This window comes from Hemicordylus capensis, chromosome 9 (assembly GCF_027244095.1).
Source record: "Hemicordylus capensis ecotype Gifberg chromosome 9, rHemCap1.1.pri, whole genome shotgun sequence".
NCBI lineage: Eukaryota > Metazoa > Chordata > Lepidosauria > Squamata > Cordylidae > Hemicordylus > Hemicordylus capensis.
Window position 1 is genome coordinate 18,115,206 of NC_069665.1, and position 26,406 is coordinate 18,141,611.

The window sequence follows — 26,406 nt, forward strand, 5'->3', positions numbered from 1 at the left end:
AGGCAAAAAATACCACAATAGTACTCTGCAAGAGAATTTCAACAGGATCGCAAAGGAACAAGCAAATCAGACTGAGTGGAGGCATTTGGGTGTCCAAGAGTGATAGAACTGGCAGAGCAATGGTCACAAGCTGGGACTTATTGGGAGATGAGAGGAAAAAGAAGGTAGGGGCAATCCTGTTAGAGCCTTTTTTGTTTGATATTTCCAGGATGTTATCTCACAATGATAAATGGTTCGCTAGGATTTTTGCAGACCTTTTCTACTGAATTTTGGAAGTTAGCGGACATGCTGTATAAGCGTGCACCGAATATTCTTGGAGTTGTAGGAAAACTGAAGTGTACCACACGCGTTCCATCAGTAATTCCTAGGGCTGGCAAGCAGTCATCTGTTAAGACTAGAAAGAAATCAGAAAGTGCATCATTCAAAAGCAATCAATGACTATTTCTTAAGAACAGAAAGGCAAAATAGTCTCACATCAGCATTCATTAATAGAGCATTGTATAACTCCACACCTAACAAGCATGGACTCCATCTCATCTTCTGAGTTTTAAGTTACAATACTTATGCAAGTCAATTCCTTGCTTAGAATAATGACACTGATAAGTCTACTTGTGAAGAAAAGTACCAACATGTCAAGTCCCATCTTTTACATAAAATTATCAGAAGCACTAAAAAATTAGAATAAAGTAAGGTACTGGAAGCAGGAGCAATCCATAGAGAGACCTACCATATAATCTTTCTCTGTTAACTGATTAGCCTTTACCCAATCAACCCTTCCTCTGATTTTTAAACAAAAGACTGTTCTATTTTATAAATTGCCATCGTTTATTTGAAGCAATGCCGCCCTTCATTGTTAATTTACAACAGAACTTTGTAAATTAAAACTGGCATCTACTTAAGTCATGACATGAAAAACTGAAAGTCACTAGGATTTTGCAGTCAGACACAGGGCCTCAAAGTGAACCCATCAAAGATGACAAGATGAAGAAAATACTTACCCAATACAACATGTGTGCCAGAGCTAAATCTTTTGTTCCACTGCTCTAGAATGTAATAAAAATGAACTCCAATTCCTGGGTGTATTTTAAAGCAAAATATTGATGTGCTCTCCACTGCCTGATTTAAAAAAATAAGAATTAACAATTATAAAAAGAATAAAATCTTGATCACTGAAAAAATACCTTAACAGACAATTTAAAATAAAAATATAATTTTACTGGAACTCTACTGAAAAGACAGGTTGCTTACCTGCAACTGATGATCTGGTAGTGATCCGTTGTATTCATAATAGTGGGTTCTGCGCCTGCGTAGGACTATTTGGACAGAATTCGTTAGCTCCTTGGGATGCTTAGCCGTACCCCTTGCACGTAGTGCAGTTCCATTATTTTCAGCGGTTAGACGCTTCTCACCTCTGTTCTTTGAAGACGGCAAAGGTTATGACCTTAGTTTTTTGGTAGTTTATTTCAAGTTGTTCACTCTTGCAGTACTGTGACAATATCACCAGCACCCTTCTGAGGCCTAGAAGGGTCCTCAAAAGGACTGCAGCAGCATCTACATAGACTAGGGTAGAGATGGTTCTTCCGGCCAACTTGAGAGGGTGGAAGTCAGGGTTGTTAAGGCAGCTCACCATGGCATTGATGTAAAAGTTGAACAGAAGCAAGGCCAGGATACAGCCCTGTTTGACTCCTTCTGGGTTGATACCGAGTTTGTAAGGTGTCCTGGGGAGGGGGGGATTACATCTCGCTCTTAGTATTGTGGAGGGCATGGATCAGATAAAGCAGATGTTGATCGATTGTGGTAGCGTCAAGCTTTTCCCATAGCTTAACTCAGGAGATAGAGCCTTGAGGTCTATGAAGGCCGTGTAGAAGGAGGTAGAGTTTTTAGAAGAATACTTTTCAATGAGATGTTGGAGCAGCAGACACTGATCAAATGCCTTCCCTAAAGCTGCTTGTTTGTCTGCCAGCAACTCTTCTTGCTCCAACCAGTCCTTGAGTTTCCCATGTATGTGTCTGGCATACAGCTTACTGACGGTGTCAAGTAAGCTAACTGGCCTATAATTGGCCCTTTTTGAATCTGGGAATGATGATCGCCAGCCCCCAGTCCCTGTGAATGCAGCCCTGGGGGTCATTATGGGTAAATAACAAGGCCAGGACTGTGGCCCACCACTCCAGGTTACTTTTTATAAGATCAATAGGGATGAGGTCCCCCTGGGGCTTTTCCCACTTTAGACTGTGAAACAAGGGACTCAACCTCTGAGTGTCTGGTGGCCAGCTGGGCAGATCTTTTATATCCTCTAGATGGGTACCCGAGTTCCCCATGATGTCTTCATATTGTTTCTGGAAGTGCAATTCCCAGCTTGCTGGAGGGATGTGGGAGTCTTTCTGGGCCAAGCCACTGCAGGAAGAGATGGCCGTGATGCACCAAAATGTGGACGAGTCTTTAACTTTGGCTGCCTGGATAAGTTGTGACCAAGTGGTCCTCATGGCCTCTCTCTTCTTGGTTGTCAATAGATGTTTATATTGTTTTTTGAGGTGTGAAAGATGTGAGAGGCCCTCCATGGTGTCTGCTCCAGTGCCAACTCAGTAGGTAGATGTAAGGGCTTCCCTGGCTTCTATACAGTCCTTATCAAGCCAGGGTTTGGATGGGAACCCAAGTGGCTTTGGAGCATAGTCAACTTTCCTAATTAAATGTTTTTGTAACTCATGTACTAAATCTTCGTATGTCTCCAGGTGGACAAGAGACAGATCCATTGATGTGACGTCTCGCTGGTAGGTCAGGAAGGGTTCCCACTGCAAGCAATTCCTTTATTGTTTGATCAAACTGGGGTGTCCATTTGGCACAACATCTACCTTGGCCCTGCAGTAGAATACTGGGAGTGTAGCGAGTCTCCAGGTGTAACTGTTGGAGGAGGAGTGAGAAGTGGTCATTATCTACGTTAGGCAAGACTTTAACATTTACAACAAGGGAGCAGGTTCCCAGTAACAGCAATATAGTCTGTGGTGCTTGTTTTTGAGGTGGATAAATATGTAAATTCTCCTGGATGATCACTCCCAGTGAGCCATTTAGAATTTGAAGGTTAAGTCTGGCAGCCGTTTGTGCTAAACAAAGTCCTGCAAAATTTGCTCTCAGATCCTTTGAGGAGTGGGAAAGGGGTAGGAGCTCAGACTCTGAACATGGGATTGTTAGCTGATGTTGAGTAAATAGAGTGAAGTCGCCAGATCCCATCCTAGCATTCAAGTCACCCCCCATCACCACCAGCACTTTGGGGTTGGCCAGAAGAAGGTCATTTGTGTACTGCTCAAGCTCAGTCCATACACAGCAGATTAAAGGTTTCCGTTGCTGTGGTGGTAAATATACATTGATTCGTAATAGCAATCTGGGACCACAATGGATTAACAAGGCCATAGTGTATTGCTGAAGTGAGGTGAGGGGTGTCAATGCTACCCACAGGGAGGTGGAGACCAGTGTCGCCAATCCTCCTTTGAGCCTTCCATGCCCTATCCCAGGTACCGCCCCCAATGAGACTGAATGGTATCCATTGAGTGTAAGGTCGGCTGCTGTCCAGGTTTTCTGAGCTAGAATTATGTCAAATTGAGAGAGGAAGCCGTTGCAGTCTATGTCTCTGCAACGACCCCATCCTGCCAGGTTCCATGAAGTAAGATTGATCCTATACTGGTCAGGAGGATGTCATAAAGTCAGGGTGGGTGTAAGGTTTAGTTTTTCATCAGGATGTCCACTGAGGGACTGCAGCTCATGCTGGGGGTAGTGGGCAGAAGGACCTCCATTAGTGCCCATCCTGATGACCACCCGGGGGGGGGGGGGGCTGATGTGTCACTCTGGAAGCCAGGCGATTTCTTCACTATTGGACCTGGCTCCATTCCTGAAGGCTCAAACAGAGGGGCCATGTGTACTCACTGTGTTAGTTTGCTTGGCTAGCACGCTCAGCATGCTCTAGAGGTAGTGTGCCATCTCCCCGTCTTGGTGCATGAAGCACAGTCGATCATTAAGGAGTTTTGAGGTGGATGTTTCACCATTCTGTAAAGTTCTCCAGTCATTTTGAGGTTGGCGCTGTTTGGAGAACTTCCCATGCTGATTTCGCTGCTTTGGATATGACTGTCAGCATTGGTAAAAACACTGGCTGAGTTGTGGATGCTGTACTCAGGAAGTTACAGACAGGGTTGTCAAGTTCTTGAGTTTGTTTCTTCAGCTCTAAGCCTAGAGCTTTAGCCATCTCTGTTATTTGATGATGGTAAGAACGCATTTCTTCATTTGGTGATGTATTTATTACTGGGACAATTTTCACTGGTGGATCATCAGGATATTCTGATGTTTAGAACTTGCCATGGAAGAATCGGAGTTATAATCATCTGTCTGGGCCACCTTGCCTGTTTGAGTAGGTGTAGAGGTGGTTGCTTGTACCACTGAGTTGGCTGATTTTTATGCCTATCTAATGTTTGTGTTGCCATAGAATTGCATTGCCTAGACAGTGCTCTCACCACCTGAGCCTGTGGATTTGTGACTTCCCGAGGGGGTGGGTGTTGACTTGAGTTGTCATTGGTTTCATTATATTGGCCTGTTGGTGGGCTTTCCAAAGCTTGTACTCATAGTAAGTAGTAATATAGAAGCCCCATTGACTCCGCCTGTGTGTGGGTGCCATCACCCCACCCGCCTTCTGTTATCAAGCCATGCACCATGGTGTAGTCCCTTGGAGTCTTCCAAGCATGCCTGGAATTGGCTTGTACCACAGGCAACGAAATTGTTGTGCGTGGTTCAAATGCCCAAGTCGATGGATTTTTCAGGAATTGAGTTCTTGGAGGAGATATACTTGGTGTCTTTGGTACTGTGTCCCATCAAGATCCTCATCATCATCGAGGCCTTGGCTGATGAAGCCTTGGAATGTTGACGTCAACGGTGTGCTCTCATTTGAATCCAGGAGACGCATTAGCCTTTGTGAATCCCCAGGTCCCAGCACAGCCTCCATTTCATCAGCATCATTCTTGATATCGAAAGTGACTGGTGAATGGGCTGCAGCAACACCACCCTGAGCCCTCAGCATTGAGGGCAATGGTGACTGATCCGCCATCGGAGCTGGAGACAAAGAGTTGTCTCGATGTAGAGACTGTGGCATTCTTACAACACCATGGGGTCGATGCCATGTCGTCATCATCAAGGAGAACAACAAATGTTGATTCCCCGATTTTGAAGAGATGACCTCGATGTTGTCTACGACCCCAAAGGGGACAGTGTCGATTGGGTTGTTTCTGTTTGCTGCAGCAGTTTGGGCTTTAAGCCCGTGTTTCTTAGGAGGTGGCTCCTCCTCAGTATCAATGTCTTTATGCTTAGATTTGTGCTTCCACCGATGTGAACCACCGGCTGGGGTTTTTGGATATTTAAACTGCACCTCTGCTGTTAAGGTCTACTCCCCCACTGTCAAGGATTTAGATTGCCCTCTCGATGCAGTCCCCGACACTGACACTGTGCTCGAAGTTGAGACTGATGGCACGGCGTATCGGCTGGAGACACATGTCAGCATTGGAGTTCCCGGTCTCATAACATCCTCATATATTGCTGCTCTCAAGCACAGTGCTGAGTTTTTTTGTGTTGGTATGAAAACATTAAACAGATCTTGCAAGTGGAGGTATGTCCCTCACCCAAACACAACAAGCACATATCATGGCCATCTGCTGAGCCATGTTTTCTCTTTCAGTGTTAACATCTCTTAAAGGTTTTTTCTTGTTCATTTTTTCCTCATCTCACATTCAGATTTTTTTTTTTTTTTTTTTTTTAAACACCATATCTGATAGACAAAAGAAGCATCAGTGGTCTAGGTCTAAACCAAGTTGTCCATCCGATCTGCCATCTATGTTGTCAGATAAGAAACTGCATTATCTAATGTTCCGAAGTCTGAGGGGGTAATTTTCAACTGTTTTTTCACTTTTTTTGTTTAGTTTATTCTGAATAAATGAGGAGCCACGTAGCTGAGGTAACAATGCAATGATGGTAAGAAAGGAACTGAGAGGAGAAGCGCCTAACCACAGAAAATAACGGAACTGCACCATGTGAAAAGGATGGGGCTAGGCAACACGAGGAGCTAACGAATTCTGCCCGAATGGTCCTGTGCAGGCACAGAACCCATTATTATGAATGCAATAGATCACAATTCAGATACTCAGGATTTAAAAACTTGTTCATGTGTTATTTTCTATTTTCCAAGGTCCAACATTATTCAATTTAATACATCCTTTAAATGAAACTCAGAATTGTTTAGAGAAACATTCATTTCTATATTTGATATATGAACTTTTTGTGACAGAGGATAAATAATTCAGATTCATTTGGGATGTGTGTCAATTCAATGTACAGGTCCCTTGTTTCTATCAGGGATGATGAACATTTTGGCTTTACTTCACCTAAAAAGTGCACAGTTTGTGCTACCAGTTTGCACTGTTTTATTCCCACAATGCAACTGCAGTTGTCTGTCTCCATTCTTTAGAGCCCAGAGATGCCAATCAACTTTCTCTGCAAGGGGGAAAAAGAGTGCTGTACTATGGCAACCATGAATATACTCCAAGTTGGATCCAAAGTTCCCGTATGCGATCTGAAGGAGTATGTTTGCATATGGTGGGATTGTTGCAGAATTTCCTACTTGTCACACTGTACACTACTTTGGAGACTGGCTTTTTGTAGGGCTTTAGTGACCTTACGTCTGCCCAAATAGAAGTGCCTTTTGTTCACAGGGTTCTCTAGATCCAATCATTTGCCTTTTAAAATATGGTTATTTAAGACCAAAAGGAGGGAGAGCATAGGCATAACTGGCATAGCTCTATGTTGGAGATGAACTTCCAGTGCATCGACCTTTTGCACTAACTGTCCTAATGACCACTAGGGGCATTGAGAGTAGAGACAGTGAGTCAGGGTCTCCCTATCTGTCCCTACTCTATGACCCCTGAACTGACTCTGCAGCACTTCCTGTGCTGAGTCACAATCCTTCCTTTCTTCCTAGAGAGCAGATGGAAACATCTCTCGCTCTCTCCTTACCTATCCATTATGTTGTCCTTTAGATTAGATATAGGTCTTTCCTATCTAAGTGTATTTAACCAATAAATATTTAGTGTTTAGTCATACAAGGATCACCATGTGTTTTCTCTAAATAGCTGCAATATCCAAACCATCCTCTGCTACCAACTCTGTAACTGGAGTGTGTGCTCATTCCTTAGTGCTCTGCTGTTTTACCTATTGTGGGTAAAAATCAACAACCTCTAACACTCTGAGCTGCTGATTCTGACAGAGAAGTATACAGCTGCAGCTAACTGAAGCTGTCTCTTTAAGTTTCAAAAAAGGAGGCAAGACTGTTTGATCAACAGGGATGAATGTAGGTGGGTAGGAGCCAGTCTTTGTAGAGAAGAGGCCCTCTACAGTTCCTGATATCTATTTTGCTCAAATGCTACATTCTAACCCTCAAGGACTCCAAAAAGCATCTAGTATCTATACTTTTTAATAATACACAATGGAACAGTAGGGCTACTACACCACCCAATGGATCAATAAGCAATGAATTGGCTGAATACATTTTAAAAAGCGATGGTTTAATTTCTTACTTGATCTTGCATTGAGAAGTTGGGATGTGCATGAACTAGTTGGGCAGTCCTTTCAGGATCGCTGAACCAGTCTGGAGGTTGGGCTGGTTCGGCGGAGGGGTTTACCTTTAAGGAGCAGGTAAGGTGCTCATCCCACCACCGCGTTTCCCTCACCAGAGCCAGCTCCAAAACCGCTGGCGTGGAGCAGCAGCATACCTCCTAGCACGTCACGCATGCACACCGGCCACTTCCAGTCTGACCCTGACTGGGGAGGCAAGGAGGTATGCTGTTGCACATCCCTTTTGAGAAGTCGGTCACCCAATTCCCTACCCTCCTATTTATTTATACTTTTAGCAGTGGGTGGTGAGAGAAACAAACCACAGGTCCTTTCCCCAACTATCTTCCCTCTTATAAATCCCGCATATAATCAGAAGGCCACCCATTGATAGCATCCAAGACATATCAGACTGAGTTCTCTTTTAAAGTCTGAATCTTTAGGAGGGGAAAATACCTTGTAAACAATATCTGTTTCTTCTACAGAACTTGTGAAAATCAATGTCTTCTGAGCATCAGTAGGAGTAAAATCCAATATCTGAAGTAAGGTGGCGATTCTGTCACACTCAAGGCAGACTTGAACCACCTAGGGTAATATTCAGTATAAAAGGTGTTAGATTAAACCCTCTTTTTAAAAAGCAAAAAGCAAACTTTTCTTTCAGTTTTGATTCTGCTTTATGTTATATTAGAGAACATAAGTCAATAACTATGTATGGAGCTATTGGCAAAGCTAAATATAAACATTACTTTGTCATGATAAACAGGACTATAAAGACAATTGTTACTTTTGTCTGACCAAAACATTGTGGTAGAGAACCATTATGAGCTTTAGCACTGCACATACAATTTTTTTTCAAGCAGGATGCTTATAAGTAACCTGTTTGAGAAATCCTCAGTACGCCCCCAAAAATTTATTTCCCTTATTAACGTTTTTGTCAGTTTATAAAAAAAGATTTTAGACTTTTAACTGACATCGCTAATGTACTATGTTAAATCATAATTACAATGTTACGCAAGAACTATTTTTGAGAAAAACACAAAGTCTTATTGGATTCAGCAATATAAAAGTAAAAAGTAAAGTTGCATCAGTGTCGACATTGAGTCAGTGTCGACTGCTGGCAACCACAGAACCCTGTGGTTGTCTTTGGTAGAATACAGGAGGGATTTACCACTGTCTCCTCCCATGCAGTATGAGATGATGTCCTTCAGCATTTTCTTATATTGCTGCTGCTTGATATTGGTGTTTCCCATAGTCTGGGAAACATACCAGCAGGGATTCGAACCAGCAACCTCTGGCTTGCTAGTCAGGTCATTTCCCCGCTGTGCCATTAGGTGGCTAGAATCCAAGTACTATATGTTAATGTTTTAATATAATACTAATAATGAAACTATATATTTGAAAGCTATCCTAGCTACATAAACTATAGTTAATCAAAATCAATTAAAATATATCACAACAAAGTTTATGAAAAATGAACAATAAGACCTCATAATAGCAGTCACTATATATCTAACTAACACCACTAGATCCAATAATTCATTTCCAAAGTACCAAATTGTCAAAAAATGGGAGAAGTATAGACAAATATTCCCATGGGATTGCAGTATCATGTATTAAGAGATGAAATATCCAGGCCATCTTGTAATACTGCCAAACACGTTTTGACTAACCTCAGTCTTCCTCAGTGGCAATTTTGAAAGAATGTATTATACATTCGTAGATACACAGACAGAGATATTTTCTCAAAATTGTAACTGAAGACGACTGAGGTTAGTCATAATGCCTTTGGCAATATTACAAGACAAACTGGATACTTCCATCTCTCAATTTGATTTATACTTGTCCTGAATTATTGATTTATACTTGTCCTAGATTCTAGTGCAGGGGTGGGCAAACTTAGCCCACTAGATGATGTTGAACTACATCTTCCCCAGCGACAATAAATTGCAACTGGCAATGCTGGGAGTTGTTGTCCAAAAAACAGCTGGAGGGCCGGGTTTGCCCACCCCTTTACTAATGCATCAATAGTCTGCAAGTTTCCTGAATACACTGGATTAAGAAAGTCACAAATACACTATGAAATATGTAAAAGCATCAGAATCCCAATCTTTTACCTGCTGCACATTCCCATATATGGCCGCTTCTTCCATGGATGTGATCACAACATATGGGTCATTCATGAAGTTTTTGGTTAAGAATTCTACGTTTTTGTTCCAGTGGTTTCCAACAGCAACAATCTGCTGAGGTGCAGATTCCTTCTCTTCAGCACTCAAGGTGTTTTTATAATACTCTAAAATATGAAACATCTACCAAAACAGGAATTAATCCACATAATTATCTTTTCCCTCTGTCAAGATACTTTATGTAATGCTACTGCTAGATGTGGCAATGGAAAAAGAAGAATCAGTTTATTAAGTTGCCATTTTGAAACCAATCATTTGGTTCAAGTAGCAGCATCAGCTGTGATCTCTTCTCTTCCCACTAATCCACATGAAAAAACACAATCCCAGAGAAAAGGAATCATGCTTTGGCAATGTATATTTGGGATACCTGACACTGAGTGCAGTTGACTTTATTGGGGTTGCCAATTTGGCTTGGGTTGATTGTGGCTGTATCTTTTTAAAGAAGATCCTCAGACTGTACAATGAAGCATATTACTATATAATAAAAGTCGCACTCACTTGTTCACTGGCATTGGAAAACAAGACCTCAACCTCATCAAACACAAGGTGACAAATCCTAAGGAAGAGTAAACTGTGGCATTCAAGCAGCCGCAGGAGGCTATGCGGGGTTGTTACAATGACCTCACCTATAAAATAAAGGAGAAAGTTGTCACCATTCGTTCTCACTTAAAATTTCAGCCATACAAACAAGCTAGCAGCCTGCCCACGCATATAATTTGGTAAATCATGACCCATAAACAACCCAAAAGAAAATAAAGGAAAAAGGAAAGGAAAGGGAAAGAAAAGAAAAGTAAGGGGGAAAGGGAAAATAAGTGCTTCAGTTTACAGAAGCTTCCGAGCCAGAATGGGAACCAGGTGAATGGTTATTTACAATCATCTTTAAACTACACTGTCAGCTAAAGATATGGATAGCATTGAATATGCTAAGGACGTGAATCCTGACTTCAGCTTCCTTTAAATAAAAAAAGCAAAGGAATAGAATAACCCCACCATGTTTAGAATAATTTTGTTTTCCAAAATTATGGAGAATAGCTGTTCCTTCCATTGTTCCCATATAAGGCACAAATTCTCTTTGTGTACTTTTCCAAATCATTTGAAAATTGTGATAAGCAACTAATAGGTTACAGACATGGAGTTGTTAATAAAAGGAATGATGAGCTGTGCAAGTCCTACACAGGATTGTAAAATCCTACTACATTGCTGAAATGTCCCGATAAATTAGACTATTTATAAACAGGTTGCTTACCTTTAACAGGTGATCTTTCTGGTGATCCATGTACCCTAACAACTTGGGTTCTGCACCTGTGTAGTAAGCCTCATGGAAGAATTCCAAGCTCCATGGGGCACTCTTCAGCTTTGCAAAATCACATTCATGGCGTGATTTTCAGTGGGAGAGCACCTTCTCCTCAGTTGCTGATCAGCCACTGTGATGAGCGAAGAATGTGGACGAAGTCAGGTAAGCTGGTATTACTGTGTAAGTATCCTACAGTGGGGCAGGTGTTGTGAGTGAACATGGATCACCAGAAAGATAATCAGTTACAGGTAAGCAACCTGTTTATCTTTGAGGTGATCCATGTTCCCTCACGACTTGAGTGATTAGCGAGCTCATCTAGATGGTGGTGGGTGCTAGGGTACAGTTAGAGCACCTTTTTCAGTACCACCAGATCAAAGTTGGCCTCCACCGCTGAGCAGATGTCCACAGCATAATGTTTAACCAAGGGCAGACCTGATGACTATGTAGCTGCTTGGCAGATGTCTTTCATGCTGGTGCTTGACATGTGGGCTGCTGATTTGGTCACAGCCCTATAAGGGCTGAGTGCATCTTACCTGACCTGCTAATAGCAGAGTCAACCACCAGTGAGTCTGGAGGAGGGTGCTAAAAGAGTAAAAGGGCAGGAGTCCACTTGGATTCTATGTAGGCTCTCCAGTCATTTAGATGTTGTGGGGAGACCGGTGGTGTATTCCAAGATTTGGCCACAGATCTTGGCTAGAATTGGTAGCTTTGGAAGATGAGATAGGCTCATATTCACCTTCAGAGTGCTCTTCTTATCCGACTGGTGTTTTTCAGGTGCTGGAGAACAGTGGACAATCTCCAGTTCAGGGTCAGTGTGGGGAGCAGGAAATTGAGAGGATTGCTTTTCTTTTTCGGGAACTGCATCTGGAATTCTTGGCCTTTTGAAGGGAGAGTCAATTATGGGCAGAGGTGTGCATTCTTTTTCCCTGGCAGGGCCTCCTCCGAGATCTCCTCTAAGTTTCATTGATTTCTGTAGCGGATTAAAGCCTTTGTTTCAGAGCAAGCTCATGTGAAGGAAAGAAATGCTGACTCATCCCTGCAGAGCTTTCTGACAAAGGCTACTCCTTAAATTCTTCTTTATTTCTGGTAGGTTCTAAAGGCTGCCGCCACCACCTACTTATTGACAGAGCTAGCTGCACACACACACACCAGGCTTGGGTGGAAAACCCAGGGAAACCTCATTTTACTATTGGGAAAGTACACAAAAATCCTCCACGTGCAAGCCCCATTTCAGCCCCCTCTTCCTCCCGAGTTAAAAATCCACTCGGATGAGGCTTGTAAAAGTTTATTCAAATGCCACAGACTGCTTCCGTCTGAGGCTTTCCCAGCTTTTAGTTACAGGTAAAAAAAATCGTGGTTACGCAGTTGCAAGGAACAGGAATTTAGGAAAATATAAAAGCACAATTAAAACTTAAGTCTTTTACATGTAGAAAATTTACTTAAGTCTTTTACGTGTAGAAAGGAGGCGATTGGCTGACAGAGGGGGAGAGTGCTCCGGAGCACCAGAGACTTTTGCAGGGTGGCTGAAAAACAGTTTTACAGTTGGCTTGGTGGCCCCCTCAAGCAGCAGGGAGCTCGGAGGCTGGGGGCGGTTTTGGGAGCTGGACAGTTGGCTCTGGGGGCTGTGAGCAGCAGGCGGTTGGCTGAGCTGCGCCGTGAAGCGACAGGGAGCAGGGAGTTCGGAGGCTGTCAGGCAAGCGGGCAACAGTCCCTGGCAGTGGCAGGGGGAAGCAAGGACTGCGAGACTGAGATAGAAAGACAGAGGACAGAGAGCGCGGGCGAGAGCGTTGTGGGGTGGGATGCCACAGGCTCAGTGCAAGACTACACAGATGCTCTGTGTAGGGTCAGCTAGTAATATATATTAGCGATAGACATGGGCCTGCAATTGGATGTCGGCTAAAGCCATTCTTCCTTTATCACATCAGTGTATAGGTCAGGCATAGGTATCAAAACCTCCTTTGTCCTAGCCCTGGGAAATACCAAGTCCCCTTTAGTGGAAGGTTCAGCATTTTTGACATCCTTGGATTTCAAGCCAATAGCCTTAATAATTTTGGTTATAAGAATAAAATCCTCTGCCACAATTAATCTTTGGGAGACTGGGGTGGGGTCTGTGTCTTCTCCACCTGACCATTCACCCTCCTCCCTATCAATGGGAACCTCTGGGTCTGGATCAGGGTCCTCAGGGTTGGGTACAATGTCCTCCTGATCACAATCTGAAGCCTCTGAGGAATGCACCTCCCGCCTCGCAGCCGTGGCTGGAACCCGCTGAATATGTTTAGCTTTTGGCTTAGCCTTCTTAGAAGTTGGGCTAGCAGAGGTGCTGGATGCAGAGCTAGGACTAGGTGATCTATGCCTAGTGCCCCTCTTAGCATTTTTAGGTTTCTTGGGAGGCCGCACCTGGTATACTGTGTCAATAATTGCGTTCTTAAACCAGGCCTGCCATTCCAGTGGTATGACTACTTCAGACACTGCTCCTGTTGGATTAACGGATTTTTTTATAGTCAGACTTATCCTGCTCCTGAGCTGCCTGTGACCCTGACGCTTTTGGGGATGATGATGAGTGGCCCTTCTGCCCCACCCCCACTCGCGACACATTAGTGGGCTTTTCTGAGGCCGGTGCCATTTTTAGGGCTGAAGATGAAGAAGCCTCCATTTTAAAAGACTCACTTGAAGGCCGATCAGCCTAATCTCTTCCGAAGTTAGGGGAGGGTTCAGTAGTGGGTGCCTTGTAAATGTAATGCCCTCTGAGGCTTGGCAGGCTGCAGAGGTGGCAAAGCATCGGGCCGCGGATGATCGCGTCTCTCGGCCTGAAGGTGGGAGACGCGCAGCTGGCCCAACGGCGTGTGGCTCAGGAGGCGGAAAACTTTGGGAGGCAGGGACTTCGGGTGGCTGAGCGACGGCCAACAGCGCTGCCAGATGAAACGCGGAAGCACAAACGGGCAATCCGTGGGCAGCCATTGCTGCCGCGTTCAGAGAGCTGATAGCGGGCCTCGAGCACCCTGGCCTGAAACTCTTTTGTGGTCCCCTGGGCACCAAAACTCTAATAGTGCCTCTGTCCCCTGGCTCCATACAACGGGGTGGGTGCGGGTGAAAGAAGCGATAGAAGATAGCCAGGTTTTTAAAAATTATTATTAATTAGGAGAGATAGTGATTAGAAAGGAGGTTCAAGGTGGAATTGAAGGGAAAAAATGAAGGAAAAATACCAGTAGAAAGATGCAGAGCTAAAAGAAATGCTGCCTGGAGCTGCCGAGGACAGAAAGAACTGGGGCGGGGTTATCCCCCTCAGGCTTGGGTAGGCATGTTTTTCTTTTTAACCATTTAGTTCCTGTCCTGCCTTGGAGCTCCTGAGAGGGATAACCCATAGAGATGTCCCTGGCAGCTCAGCAACTGAGAACCTTCATGATGTGAGTAGTGTGGTGGTCAAGAAAGAACCAAGGAGTATGTGCTCTCTTGCCAAAATCAATGGTTGCACCATGCATGCCATTTGACAAAGCTGAAGAGTGCCTAATGGAGATTGGAATTCTGCAGGGCTTACTGCACAGACACAGAACCCAAAGTTGTGAGGGAACACGGGTCACCTCAGAAGTCTTTGAGGTTTTATTTTGCAAATTAAAGCACTCTATCTTAGAAACAGCAAGACTATGTCAAATTTTTAATCATTAAGTGAACGTTACACTCAAAAGTTAATATAAAATCATACAGTATCACACATCTATGTTCCACACGTTTATTCATTCATATTTTCAACATAATCAGGATATCCTTACATCCTCTTGGAAGCCTCACATTCTTGATGTCTTCCTTATTCATTCCCAGTAAAAGCAATATTGGGTGAAGAGGCCTTGAACAACGACTGTATATTTCCAATAACTCAAACACCTGTTCTGCTTTCTTCTGTCCAGAGCATATGACAGATGCTAGTGGCTATATATAAAGACACATCATTCAATACAGTTTAAGACATCTCATATCAGAAGCTTATAAATCTGAAAATCTATTTTAAGAAAAAGCCACAGAATTCACTGGTCACCACCACTCCCACAAAGTTATGATGAGCTTAACCATGTGAACAGAGAAAAAGATGTCTGCCACCTCATGCAATTACAGTCACAAATAGTGCTATGCTTTTGCATACCATCTTTCAACCAGACCAACACCACATATCCTCATTTCTCCCATCTGTATTTACACAAAGAAAAGAAATTCAAGAAAGCAGCCACAGCAAGTGAGCCACATCTACTTAAAACCCATCCCATAGTTCTTAAGAATTGCAAAAATTCAGGAGGTGCTTGGGCACAAACAATATTCTACTTACACCATTCCTAGCTGGCAAAGACACGTAGCAACTTCTCGACTGCAAAAATGTAATAATTGGTGGAAGATACAGAAGTGGATCATTTTCAGGAGAAATGACAACCGAATCATATCCACGAGCTATTGGTGGCCAGCAATAAGACTGTGAATGATTAGGACTTAGGAACTGATTCCGGAGCAGCTCCTATGGGGGGAGGGGTGGGGAAGACACATTATCACAACAAACATGCATGTATTTGTTTACAAGAAATAACCAAGATTAGGAGTGTAGTCAAATGAAGCCGGACTATGCATGTAGCCTGAGGATTCATGTTAATGAAATGGCTTCCTCCTTCACAGTGCATGCAGGTGATGCAAACACTCTAAGGAAACCACTCCCTACATGCACCATTTGGTCCTATGCACACATACAACTTCGCTAGATGGTAGCCCACATATTCTGAAGATGCATGGTGTAGACAATCTGGGTTCTTCAACATTCTGTATGAGAAATCAATACAATTTTATTAATTTAATGGAGGGAGGAGAGAACATGCGCTCTGGCTGGGACAAAAAGTGTCAAGCAGACATTACTTGCGAGAATGTTATAGTATAGCTACATACTATAATCAAATGCTCAACCCTACACACAGGACTAATGTTACTGAATACTTTCAACCTTTTGTATCCAGCAACCCTAATGGGAAACTGCTGTTGTGTGCCAGCCAGTTTGCATCCACTCTGACTTCAGTTGGGCTTGCATGTCTGCCAAATTGACAGACATGCAAACCCAACAGAAAGTAGACATGTTTTATAAAGCTTCATGTATTTTGTTCCTAAAATATTCAATAGCCCTATTGCAAGAGCTCAGGACAGGTTACAATATGCCCATGTTGCACTTCCTCTTCACAGTCATCCTGTCAAGTAGGTTGGAGCAAAGGATAGTGACTTGCCCCAAATTCAATCCATCTAATCCAATCCTCTGAAACACAGTGAAATAAACAAGATAAGTATAAAGCTAATATTCCCATTTGGGCCACTGCAGCCAAAGATTGTGCAACAGCTCTGTATAATGGCCTACGAACTACTGTTTCATATCATACTTTGAAAATTAATTGTTCTCTGAATGCAATGGAAAACCACAGATTATTTAAAACCACAGGAGATGCTTTCAATCTTTCCCCAACTGCATGAAAAAGGTAATAGGAGATGCGAACCCGAGATTTAGTTCTAGTGAGTTCTCATGTTATCTGACCACACCCAATGATTTGCCATATGCAGTTTTCTGTATTTAAGGAAGTCTAATAATATACAGTTTAGCTACTGTTACCTTTTTCAGAGCTGGAAATAGTGGTGCTGTTTCAAGAGATAAGCATGGCTCAATCACATTACGCAGAACAACAGGAGGATGTGCACTGACATTCAGCTGAAACTCCTAAAAAAGTAAAAAGCACACACACACACTCATCAAAAAAATTATGGACAGTAAATACAAGGGCTTGCATTAAACTTTCTATTTCATGCCTTTTAGAATTTCACTAAAGAGATCTCATGAACACCAGTTCTACATGTATTAGGGATCTGAAACACAGATTACAGGAAGAGTTGACTTATTCAACCTTCAGTTATCCAATTCTGAAGTAACCTCAAATTGCTTCATATCTATATGCTCTTCTGTTTACCAGAATACTCAATGAGCTGACAGGTAAGCTGATATTAATAGCTCCTAGAACAATTTAAAATGGCAGTTGCAATATCCCATCACCATCTAAAGTATTTAGCAATTCAGTTTTAAGATAGGACTAATCTGGTAGTATGACCATACATAGCTCACAGTCCAAACAGAGTGAAGTTTTTGCCACAAAGTTGTTAATTTCTTAGAATACCTCAGCCTCATCCTGTCTGTCAACAGCTTTCAAAAGTTCAGGATTTAAGAACTGAAGAAGCCTGGAAACATACAAGTTCATTTTTCAAATACAATTTGTTACCACAGACCAGTTTATTAAGTCTAATTATTTTCTTTATTACATGTTTATCCCATCCTTCCTCCAAAAAGTTCAGGACAGGAGAACACAGGAACACAGGAAGCTGCCATATACTGAGTCAGACCATTGGTCTATCTAGCTCAGTATTGTCTTCACAGACTGGCAGCGGCTTCTCCAAGGTTGCAGGCAGGAATCTCTCTCAGTCCTATCTTGGAGAAGCCAGGGAGGGAACTTGGAACCTTCTGCTCTTCCCAGAGCGGCTCCATCCCCTGAGGGGAATATCTTACAGTGCTCACACTTCTAGTCTCCCTTTCATATGCAACCAGGGCAGACCCTGCTTAGCTTAAGGGGACAAGTCCTGCTTGCTACCACAAGACCAGCTCTCCTCTCCTTAAAACTTAAACAGGGAAGGGCTGTTTCCTTCATATCCTGCTTGTGAGCTTCTTGGAAACATGTGGCTGACCACCGGAAACTGGATTAAATGAACCTTTTGACATTTTAATTCTTAGGTTACATAGGAAGCTGCCATATACTGAGTCAGACCAACATTGGTCTATCTAGCTCAGTATTGTCTTCACAGACTGGCAGCGGCTTCCCCAAGGTTGCAGGCAGGAATCTCTCTCAGCCCTATCTTGGAGAAGCCAGGGAGGGAACTTGGAACCTTCTGCTCTTCCCAGAGCGGCTCCATCCCCTGAGGGGAAGATCTTGCAGTGCTCACACATCAAGTCTCCCTTTCATATGCAACCAGGGCAGACCCTGCTTAGCTAAGGGGACAGGTCATGCTTGCTACCACAAGACTAGCTCTCCTCTAGTCTAGAGAAGAGTGGGGTAATCTTCTTGCCCTTGAGAGGTTTAGTATAACAGGTTAACAGCATGTCTATAGCTCAACCTGATGTTCCCTTTCCTTAGGGGAGGGGTAGAGTTGATAACGAGAACAAATTCTGATTAGCTACCATGGTCAACTAAACTTAAGACCTTAAGTCTTAAGTAATGAGCCAGATACAGATTTCCATGATGTGGAATACATCTCAAGAATCTCATTTCTTGAGATTCAAAAGGTGAAAAAAAGCTAACCAGCCTCTGCTAAGTGATTATTCAGGTGGTGATTCTCTTTATTTAGCAGGGGGAGAGTAACTGGCCCTATCCACTCCCAGCACATTACCTCCAGTGACTGTTGCTGGTCTCTATCTTATGTTTCTTTTAGATTGTGAGCCCTTGGGACAGGGATCCATCTTATTTATTTTTATTTATTATTTCTCTGTGTAAACCGCCCTGAGCCATTTTTGGAAGGGCTGTATACAAATTGAATTTAAAAAAATTAAAAAATAAAATTAAAAATTAAAACAAAAAAAGAAGAAAAAGGAGGAAGAGGAGGGTGGTGGTTTAAAGAGGTACTAAAAGGTAGTGGAGGAAAGCAACTGTCCATATTCAACCCAGTATAGTATCCCTCCCAGTGATTGCTTCCGTTATTTCCCCTTCTGTTTCTTTTTGGAGTGTGAGCAACTTTGAGATAAAAACAGGTTGCTCACCTGTTACTTATGATCTGGTAGTGATCCGTTGACATCCATTAGAAATAGGTTCTGTGCCTGCGCTGAAGCCTATCGGTGTGGACTATCACAGCTCCTTTCAGCACTTGCGCCTCACCCCACATGACCACGTGGTTATTTAAGGCAGGAGGAAGCACCAGAACTTCAGTTTCTGGACAACCACCAGAGCAAGCGATCATCTTTCTAGTTGTTGGTGAGTTCTATGATGTAGACTTGCAGAGGGGAGGTTCAGGAGGATGTCAACAGATTACTACCAGATCATAAGTTACAGGTGAGCAACCTCTTTATCTAGTTTGTGATCCGTTGAATCCATTAGAAATGGGTGTTTAGTTAACTCCTTTAGGAGGCACGAGCAGTAGTCACTGTAACACCCGTTTAACTTGATATAGGTGTGGCTGTATGTGGCACTTCCAACACGCACTATGCCACTGTTATGGTTAGGATAGGGCGGCTTTGAATCCTCATTATTTCCTATGGCGGAAATATACAAAATCAGTAAAAACTTTTTTAAAAAAATCATTAGAAATCAACCAAGTGCCCCACTGCCTTGAAATGTGGGTGGTAGGTGGCACCCATGGAGACCTACCCACCAACCAAATGTGGTGCCCCTAGGACCTTTATAAGTGGTCTGAATTATGCAAATCGAATCTGGGGTGATTCGGGGAGACAGATTTGGACACAAAACAGATCAGCAGTGATTCAATTTGGGCACAAATCGAATTGAAAAAATCTGCCAGATGTGCAGCTGTAAGAGCGTAGCACACAGGTGGGTATTGTTGAGAAGTAGAGTTCACAGAGGCTCGAGCCACTGAAGAGGACTCATGTTCTGCAGATTGAGGAAAACCCCTAAAGTTCAAGGGGTAATATCACTGAAATCCAACATCAATAGTAAAGACTGTGCTGTATTGGGGTCCAAAGCTCCATCTCTATCAGCATCTGCTGAGTCAGCATCTTGATCTCAAAAATGATTGGTACTTGACAACAAGGAATCACTGTTTCTGTCAAAATTGGGAGCTGAGTGTTGAGGGGAAATCTCTCACCATTGGCACTGTAGATTTAATTGGAGTCGGTGCTGGGGAAAGAGAAGCCGCTCTCGGTGTCAACACAGACCTCGATCCTGATGGAGCTGGATCTGGCATCTAAGGTACTTTCTTGAGATAAATGATCTCAGAACAGTAGTACATCTGCTGGTCACCTCCAGACATGACTACTGCAATGCGCTCTATGTGGGGCTGCCTTTGTACATAGTCCGGAAACTACAGTTAGTTCAGAATATGCGGCTGCCAGATTAGTCTCTGGGTCATCTCGGAGAGACCATACCACTCCTATCTTAAAACATCTACACAGGCTGCCGGTAAGTTTCTGGGCAGAATACAAGGTTTGGTTATAATCTATAAAGCCCTAAATAGCTTGGGCCCTGGGTATTTAAGAGAACGTCTTATGAACCACACCGTCCATTGAGATCATCAGGAGAGGTTCGTCTGCGGTTGCCACCGGCTCGTCTGGTGTCTGCTCAGGGACGAGCCTTCTCCATCGCTGCCCCGAGGCTTTGGAACACACTTTCTGCTGAAATAAGAGCTTCCCCATCTCTTACAACTTTTAAAAGGGCAGTCAAGACACATTTGTTCACCCAGGCTTTTATAATTAGATACTCTCTTAATTGTGTTTCAATAGTTATAACTTTTAATTTTAATTGTTGAAATGTTTAAATCTTTTATTGGCTGTTTGTTTTGTAAGCCGCCCAGAGAACTTGCATTTTGGGCGGAATAAAATAAAATAAATAAAATAAAATAAAAGTCTCGAGGTTGAAGGCGGTATAGCAGCTCCTGTGCCACTCCACCAGACCCAGAGGGTGACTCCTCTCCTACTACCTAAACACATGGTGACGTCCAAACAAACTCAGAAGAGAGCAATACACCACACATCAGCTGCTATTCAGAAGGTGGCACAACAATAGTTGAACGTGTTGGCATAGATGACTCTCTCGATGCCAACGCTGTTGACGTCTACTTGCTCACGGCCAAAGTAGAGATTGGCTGCATTGATGTCGATAGTTCAGGAGCCAAAGAGCTTGGTTCCGGTCTTGTCACTGATGTTATTATAACATCTTGAGCCGATGAAGGAAAAGGGGTTTCTCCCGATGCCAACGGTTTTTTCTTTTTTGGCAGGCTCCGATGTTTCTGCCATTTTTTCTCCATGCTTCTTCCGTGGCTTGGGAAACTTAAACAAAGGTCTCAAGGGTTTAGACTGGGCCAAAGCCTCAGCCCGCGAGCCAGACAGTTTAGAAGACAATTTTGCCCCTTCCTTAGATGTACTCAGAGGACTCAAGACATCATCAAAGAGCAGCCCAGGGACAGTTACCTGTTACGAGTGTGCTTCGAGAAAAATTGGCAAACTCTACATACATTGTGGGCTTCTCCTAGGCATATTAAGCACAAGTCATGCCCATCTTGAGAGGGCAGCTTAGTATTACACTCCGTACATCTTTTAAACATTTTAAAATCTGATTTCTTGTCTGACCATTTCGGGATATCTATAGCAGTTGTCAGTGTTTCATTAGCAGTTAGCCAAGTTATCCGATCTGTTGCCTCAGTCCGTTAACAAGTCAAAATATAGTCTTAAGCAATCCAAAATCCAACAGCCGATAAATCAGTCCGATAATTATCTCTCTCTAGAAATCACAATGGAAAAAGAACCAGGACGAAGGAGCCGCAGTGACTGAGGAACCAATCGCGATGGCGGTCATGAAGGAACTGAAGTGCTGGCGCTCCCCCCCACCTTAAATAGCCACATGGTCATGTAGGTGGGGTGCAAGCATCAAAAGGAGCTGTGGCAGTCCACACTGATAGGCTTCAGTGCAGGCATAGAACCCATTTCTAATGGATTCAATAGATCATGAAACAAATCACACAATTTTCTCATTCCTTCTGTTATATAAACATTTTGTGAACTCTTTATTTAAAAGCGGCATACTGTATAAATAATATGTCAGCAATCAACTACTTTTTTAAATATCTGTTTCCATTATCTGGAACACACCCAAAGGCTAGAAGCTTTTTTAAATATCCAGAATTTAAATACTGCTCACCCTCAGAGCTTATAAACATGACAAACTGCTCAATTCAATGCCTAATTTCAAGAGTGGCAAAAGGGAAGACTTACTTCACAGAGATATTTTTCTCTAAGCCTTTCTCCATTTCCTCCTGTATTTTAGTAGCTTTTGTAGATAAGCGACTAGAAGGAAACACATAATTGTTTGAGAAGGCTCAACAGGGCAATAAAAGGCTTGGCTGGGAGCCAAACAGGACATTTGGATCACTGTACTTGAAGACTGGGGCTTTTCTGGGACTCACTTCATGCTGCAGGCCTTGCACCTCCTGAAAAGCTGCTCAAGGCTTAGGGGATGACCTTTACAGCAGTTTACAATACTGTGTGCGTTGGGGGGGAGGGGGGCAGTGGCAATATACCAGAATTATAACTGGTGGAAATGTGTATGTAAGGGTTGAGGCTCCTGATCTGGGTCTCCGGGGTTCAAACCAGGGCAACAGAAAGCAGAGATAAGCCACCTGCAAGCCTAAGTGCCTGCGCCAAAGGGATCAAGGAGTTCAACAAATCCAGATGGAAGAATGTTGGGGTACAAATTATATAGTGACATTCCCAGCAAAGTGAAATGTAAAAAGTACAGTTCCAAACTTCCCACATTTATGCCCTAGGAGAGTGTGCATGGCAACTACCCTATCAAGAGACTCATGTTTAATAGAACTGTGTGTGCAAGTAATGATTAACTCAATTTTTTTGCATGACCACAGCATTAATTGAAGAGTTCCATCTTTGAAACATTAAATGTTATTTTTCTGTTACCACAACTTTTGCTGAATCAAACATGAATGCTTAACCTGAAACATTAGCTTGGTATATTATGACAAAAGTGTAGTAACTTTTATATTTATATTATTAAAAATTAAAGTTAAACCATAATATCCATGCCCTCTGCATGAGTAGAAGCATCATCAGCTCATGTCACAGAGCTGGTTGTGTGAACATATCTGAATATTAGCAAGACGTATCAGAAGTAAACGACGCATTGGTTCACTTACCACAAAGGCTTCTTCTGGTTGCTGGAGTCAGGGACATCGCTATGGATTATCCCCCTCAAGTGCTCCAAGGCAGGACAGTTTTGATTAGCTAAAAAGAACACATGCCTACTTGAGCCAGAGGGGAATAGCCCCACCCAATTCTTTCAGGGCAAGTTATGAAAGGTGTCACATACTGTTTCCTCTAAGGCGTACACATGCTCACACATTTTCTGATGTCCGCTCAGTTATTTTAGGATCCTGCTCAGGAAGGCCCCACCCTGAATGCATGTGCGCACACACTGCCTTGTTACTGCCTCCCAGAACAAAACTCATTCCGCACATAGATGAATTTTTTTTTAGAGAATACTGGTGTTACAACAATTTGTCATGCTAACAGGAAAAAACAACACACATAACCACTGTAACATACAGCAATAAAGAACAACCACCAAACAAGCACAGTGAACTAGTAGTGTTAGAGAAAGAGCCCATCTGGTAAAAAATTGCATATTATAATGTGTCTCTTATACCAAAACCACAAAGGGACCCGCAGCACTGTGAAAACTATAGACCAATATCATTACTGAATGTTGATGTCAAAATCCTTGCTACAATCTTGGCAACCCGTCTTAATAGCTGTGTACATACAATTATACATCCAGGACAGGTTGGCTTTATTCCTAAGCAGCAGGGAGCAGATAATATACGTCTGGTTCATAATCTTATCAACATTACGTCCCGTAGGACCGACCAGGCTCTGCTGCTGTTCCTTGATGCTGAAAAGGCCTTTGATAAAGTACACAGATACTTCCTCTTGGCAACTCTTGAGAAATTGAGATTCCCGACCTCTTTCGTAAATTGTGGACAATCTATAAAATGCCTTCAGCTAAGATCAATACTAACGGCCAGCAGACGGGACCCATCTCCCTTCAGTGTGGGGTCAGACAAGGCTGTCCCTTATCTCCTTTGCTCTTCGACTTGGCCCTTGAACCTCTGGCGTGCGCAGTGAGGCAAAATGCAGATATTAAGGGGATTGAGGTAGATGGACAAGAACATAAAATTGCATTATATGCAGATGACACCCTCTTGTTTCTTTCCAAACTACAGGAATCCGTCCCCAAACTTATGGAATTACTATACCAATTTGGGGACCTCTCTGGATACAAAATTAATTGGCACAAATCCGAGGCCATGTCCATTGGGAAATTGCCCCTCTCTCATAGGGATATGCCTAGGCCCTTTACTTGGAAAACAGACTCCGTGAAATACTTAGGTATTCTAATTACTAAACAACCTAATCTAATTGTCAAAACTAACTTAGATAAAATACTTTCACAGATTAAGATAGACTTCCTCTGCTGGGCTGACCTTCCGCTGAGTTTGTGGGATAAGATAGCTGTTGTAAAAATGAATGTTATGCCCAGATGTATTTATATTTTAAGAGGGCTTCCGTTGCTTATTCCTCAAAGATACTTTAGAGAAACTGACAGAGCTGTGAGGAGGTTCCTCTGGGGTAATGGCAGGCCTCGGGTTGCTTTTAATAAACTCCTGTTGGCTGCAGACAAAGGGGGCTTCAACCTAGTGAATCTTAGATTGTACCATAACACGTTTTTAATTGCACAAGCTATCCATTGGCATGCCAACACAGATGGGGAAAGGCCAGAATGGGCTCAAGTGGAGCTAGCAGAACTGAAACCCTTGGAGGGATGGGAAGCACGTGGCTCCAGATATCTTAAACATCCCCACTTACCAATCCCCTACTATACTAGCAGCCCAACACACCTGGAAGGAACTGGCAAGGCAACTAAACTTCGATCCCTATGCCCACATGGATATGACATTGTGGGGTAACCCACATATATTGATAGGCAAACAACCAATTTTGTGGAAACATTGGATTGATAAAGGGATTTACTGGTTATCACAGCTGTTTCGGATTGGCGCTTGGGCGGGGGAGGAGTGTCCCCGCCAGCCAGCTAGGGACTCCTGGCAGGGGCAGCCAACTTCCCGAGGGCTGTGGCTTGCCGTTCTGTGTCAATTGGGGTCGAGTCTTGGCGTCCGCGCACTAGCGCGGCCCTCTGCTGGTTACCCGCAGTGGTCGGGAGCAGGCCACTCTCAGCCAAGGGTACCACCACACAGTGGCGGAGGGACCGGCTTGCTCTCACAGGCTCTGAAGCCTTCTTGGATTTGGGCGAAAGGCCCTGTAAAATTCCCCCTTTGCGAGACTCCATGAGGCAGGTGGGGGGAGAGGAGGAGGAAAGAGCGGGAGGAAACGAAAGAGCAAAGTAGGTTTTTCTGGTTTGTTTGTTTTTAACAGAAGTAGAATAAAGGAGTATTAAAGGCAAAAAAGCAGGGTAAAAAGAAGAGATCCAAGAGAACGAGTAGCAAGAGGAATCATGAGACCTAGGCTTGAGCTCTGTTTGCTCTGGAGGACCTTTATAGGCTTGTTACTTAATTTGCATAAGTCCTGCCTCTCTGGAGCGAGCACAGGATGATAACCCACAGGAGATGTCTTCCCACAGCAGCTGAGAATGTGAAAATTTAGGTAAGAAAGGGGACTAGAAAAGGATTAGCAAAAAGAGAAAAAGCCAGAAGAGAAATTCTTAAGGCTGCCTGGAGCAATGCAGAACAGAAAGAACTGGGGTGGGGCTATCCCCCTCCGGCTCAAGTAGGTGTGTTTTTCTTCTTTTTAGCTAATCAAAACTGTCTTGCCTTGGAGCATGTAAGGGGAGATGTCCCTCACCCCAGCATTGTCCTTGACCCATAGAGATGTCCTTGACCCTAGCAACTGAGAACGAAAGTCAGCCACTAGAAGTACACTGAAAAGAGTGTAATTGCACCTTCTGCTAAATAAAGACATGGTAAACTTGAGTGACATCACGTGAGAAATCTTAGCACTTAAGCTGTATCACTGAATTCACAAATATTTAAATAAAATATATGCCCAAGTATCTTCCTGACGGTTAAGTGAGCCAAACTAACTGGATTTGCACAGATTAAATTTTTCTCTATTAAATCAGTAAACTGTTTTATTTTTATGTCCTTAGCTTACTGAAAGTTTCAACATGGACCAACAGAGGAGCAAAGGAAAAAACGTACCTGTCTGTCTGCACATCAGCCTGTACAGAAACTGTTATGCCTTTTTTCAAAGGGGCAACAGCCACCATTATTTCCTAAGTAAGCACACACACAAAAGTTATATATATTCCATATGTTTGTTATTTACAACTTAGGCACTTCCTTGCTTCTTACTGAAGCCACCTCAGTGCAGAACTGGAAGGGAGAACAAAGCAGTTTGTACTGGTCTGAAAAACAGCACAAAGTGCAGGAATATCTACCAATGATGCTATTTCTCCCCAACCCCAATCTCTCACTCATATGGGATTATACTGGACT

The 26,406-nt window shown here is 43.1% G+C and overlaps 1 protein-coding gene across 9 annotated transcripts in view; it reads right to left on the reverse strand.

Moving 5' to 3' along the window:
* Positions 1–26,406, reverse strand: part of TDRD12 (tudor domain containing 12) — a 66,808-nt gene that overhangs the window by 20,760 nt on the left and 19,642 nt on the right. For 8 of the 9 annotated variants that reach the window (XM_053270870.1, XM_053270868.1, XM_053270867.1 and 5 more), the window contains exons 10-20: positions 26,110–26,183; positions 22,097–22,168; positions 17,289–17,349; positions 16,733–16,837; positions 15,425–15,607; positions 14,877–15,033; positions 10,314–10,441; positions 9,747–9,938; positions 8,089–8,217; positions 999–1,116; positions 255–394 (exon numbers count right to left, since the gene is read on the reverse strand). In XM_053270870.1, coding sequence (XP_053126845.1) covers positions 255–394; positions 999–1,116; positions 8,089–8,217; positions 9,747–9,938; positions 10,314–10,441; positions 14,877–15,033; positions 15,425–15,607; positions 16,733–16,837; positions 17,289–17,349; positions 22,097–22,168; positions 26,110–26,183 — 1,359 coding nt within the window. The remainder of the gene's footprint in view (positions 1–254; positions 395–998; positions 1,117–8,088; positions 8,218–9,746; positions 9,939–10,313; positions 10,442–14,876; positions 15,034–15,424; positions 15,608–16,732; positions 16,838–17,288; positions 17,350–22,096; positions 22,169–26,109; positions 26,184–26,406) is intronic. The other variant, XM_053270873.1, reaches the window with a different exon arrangement.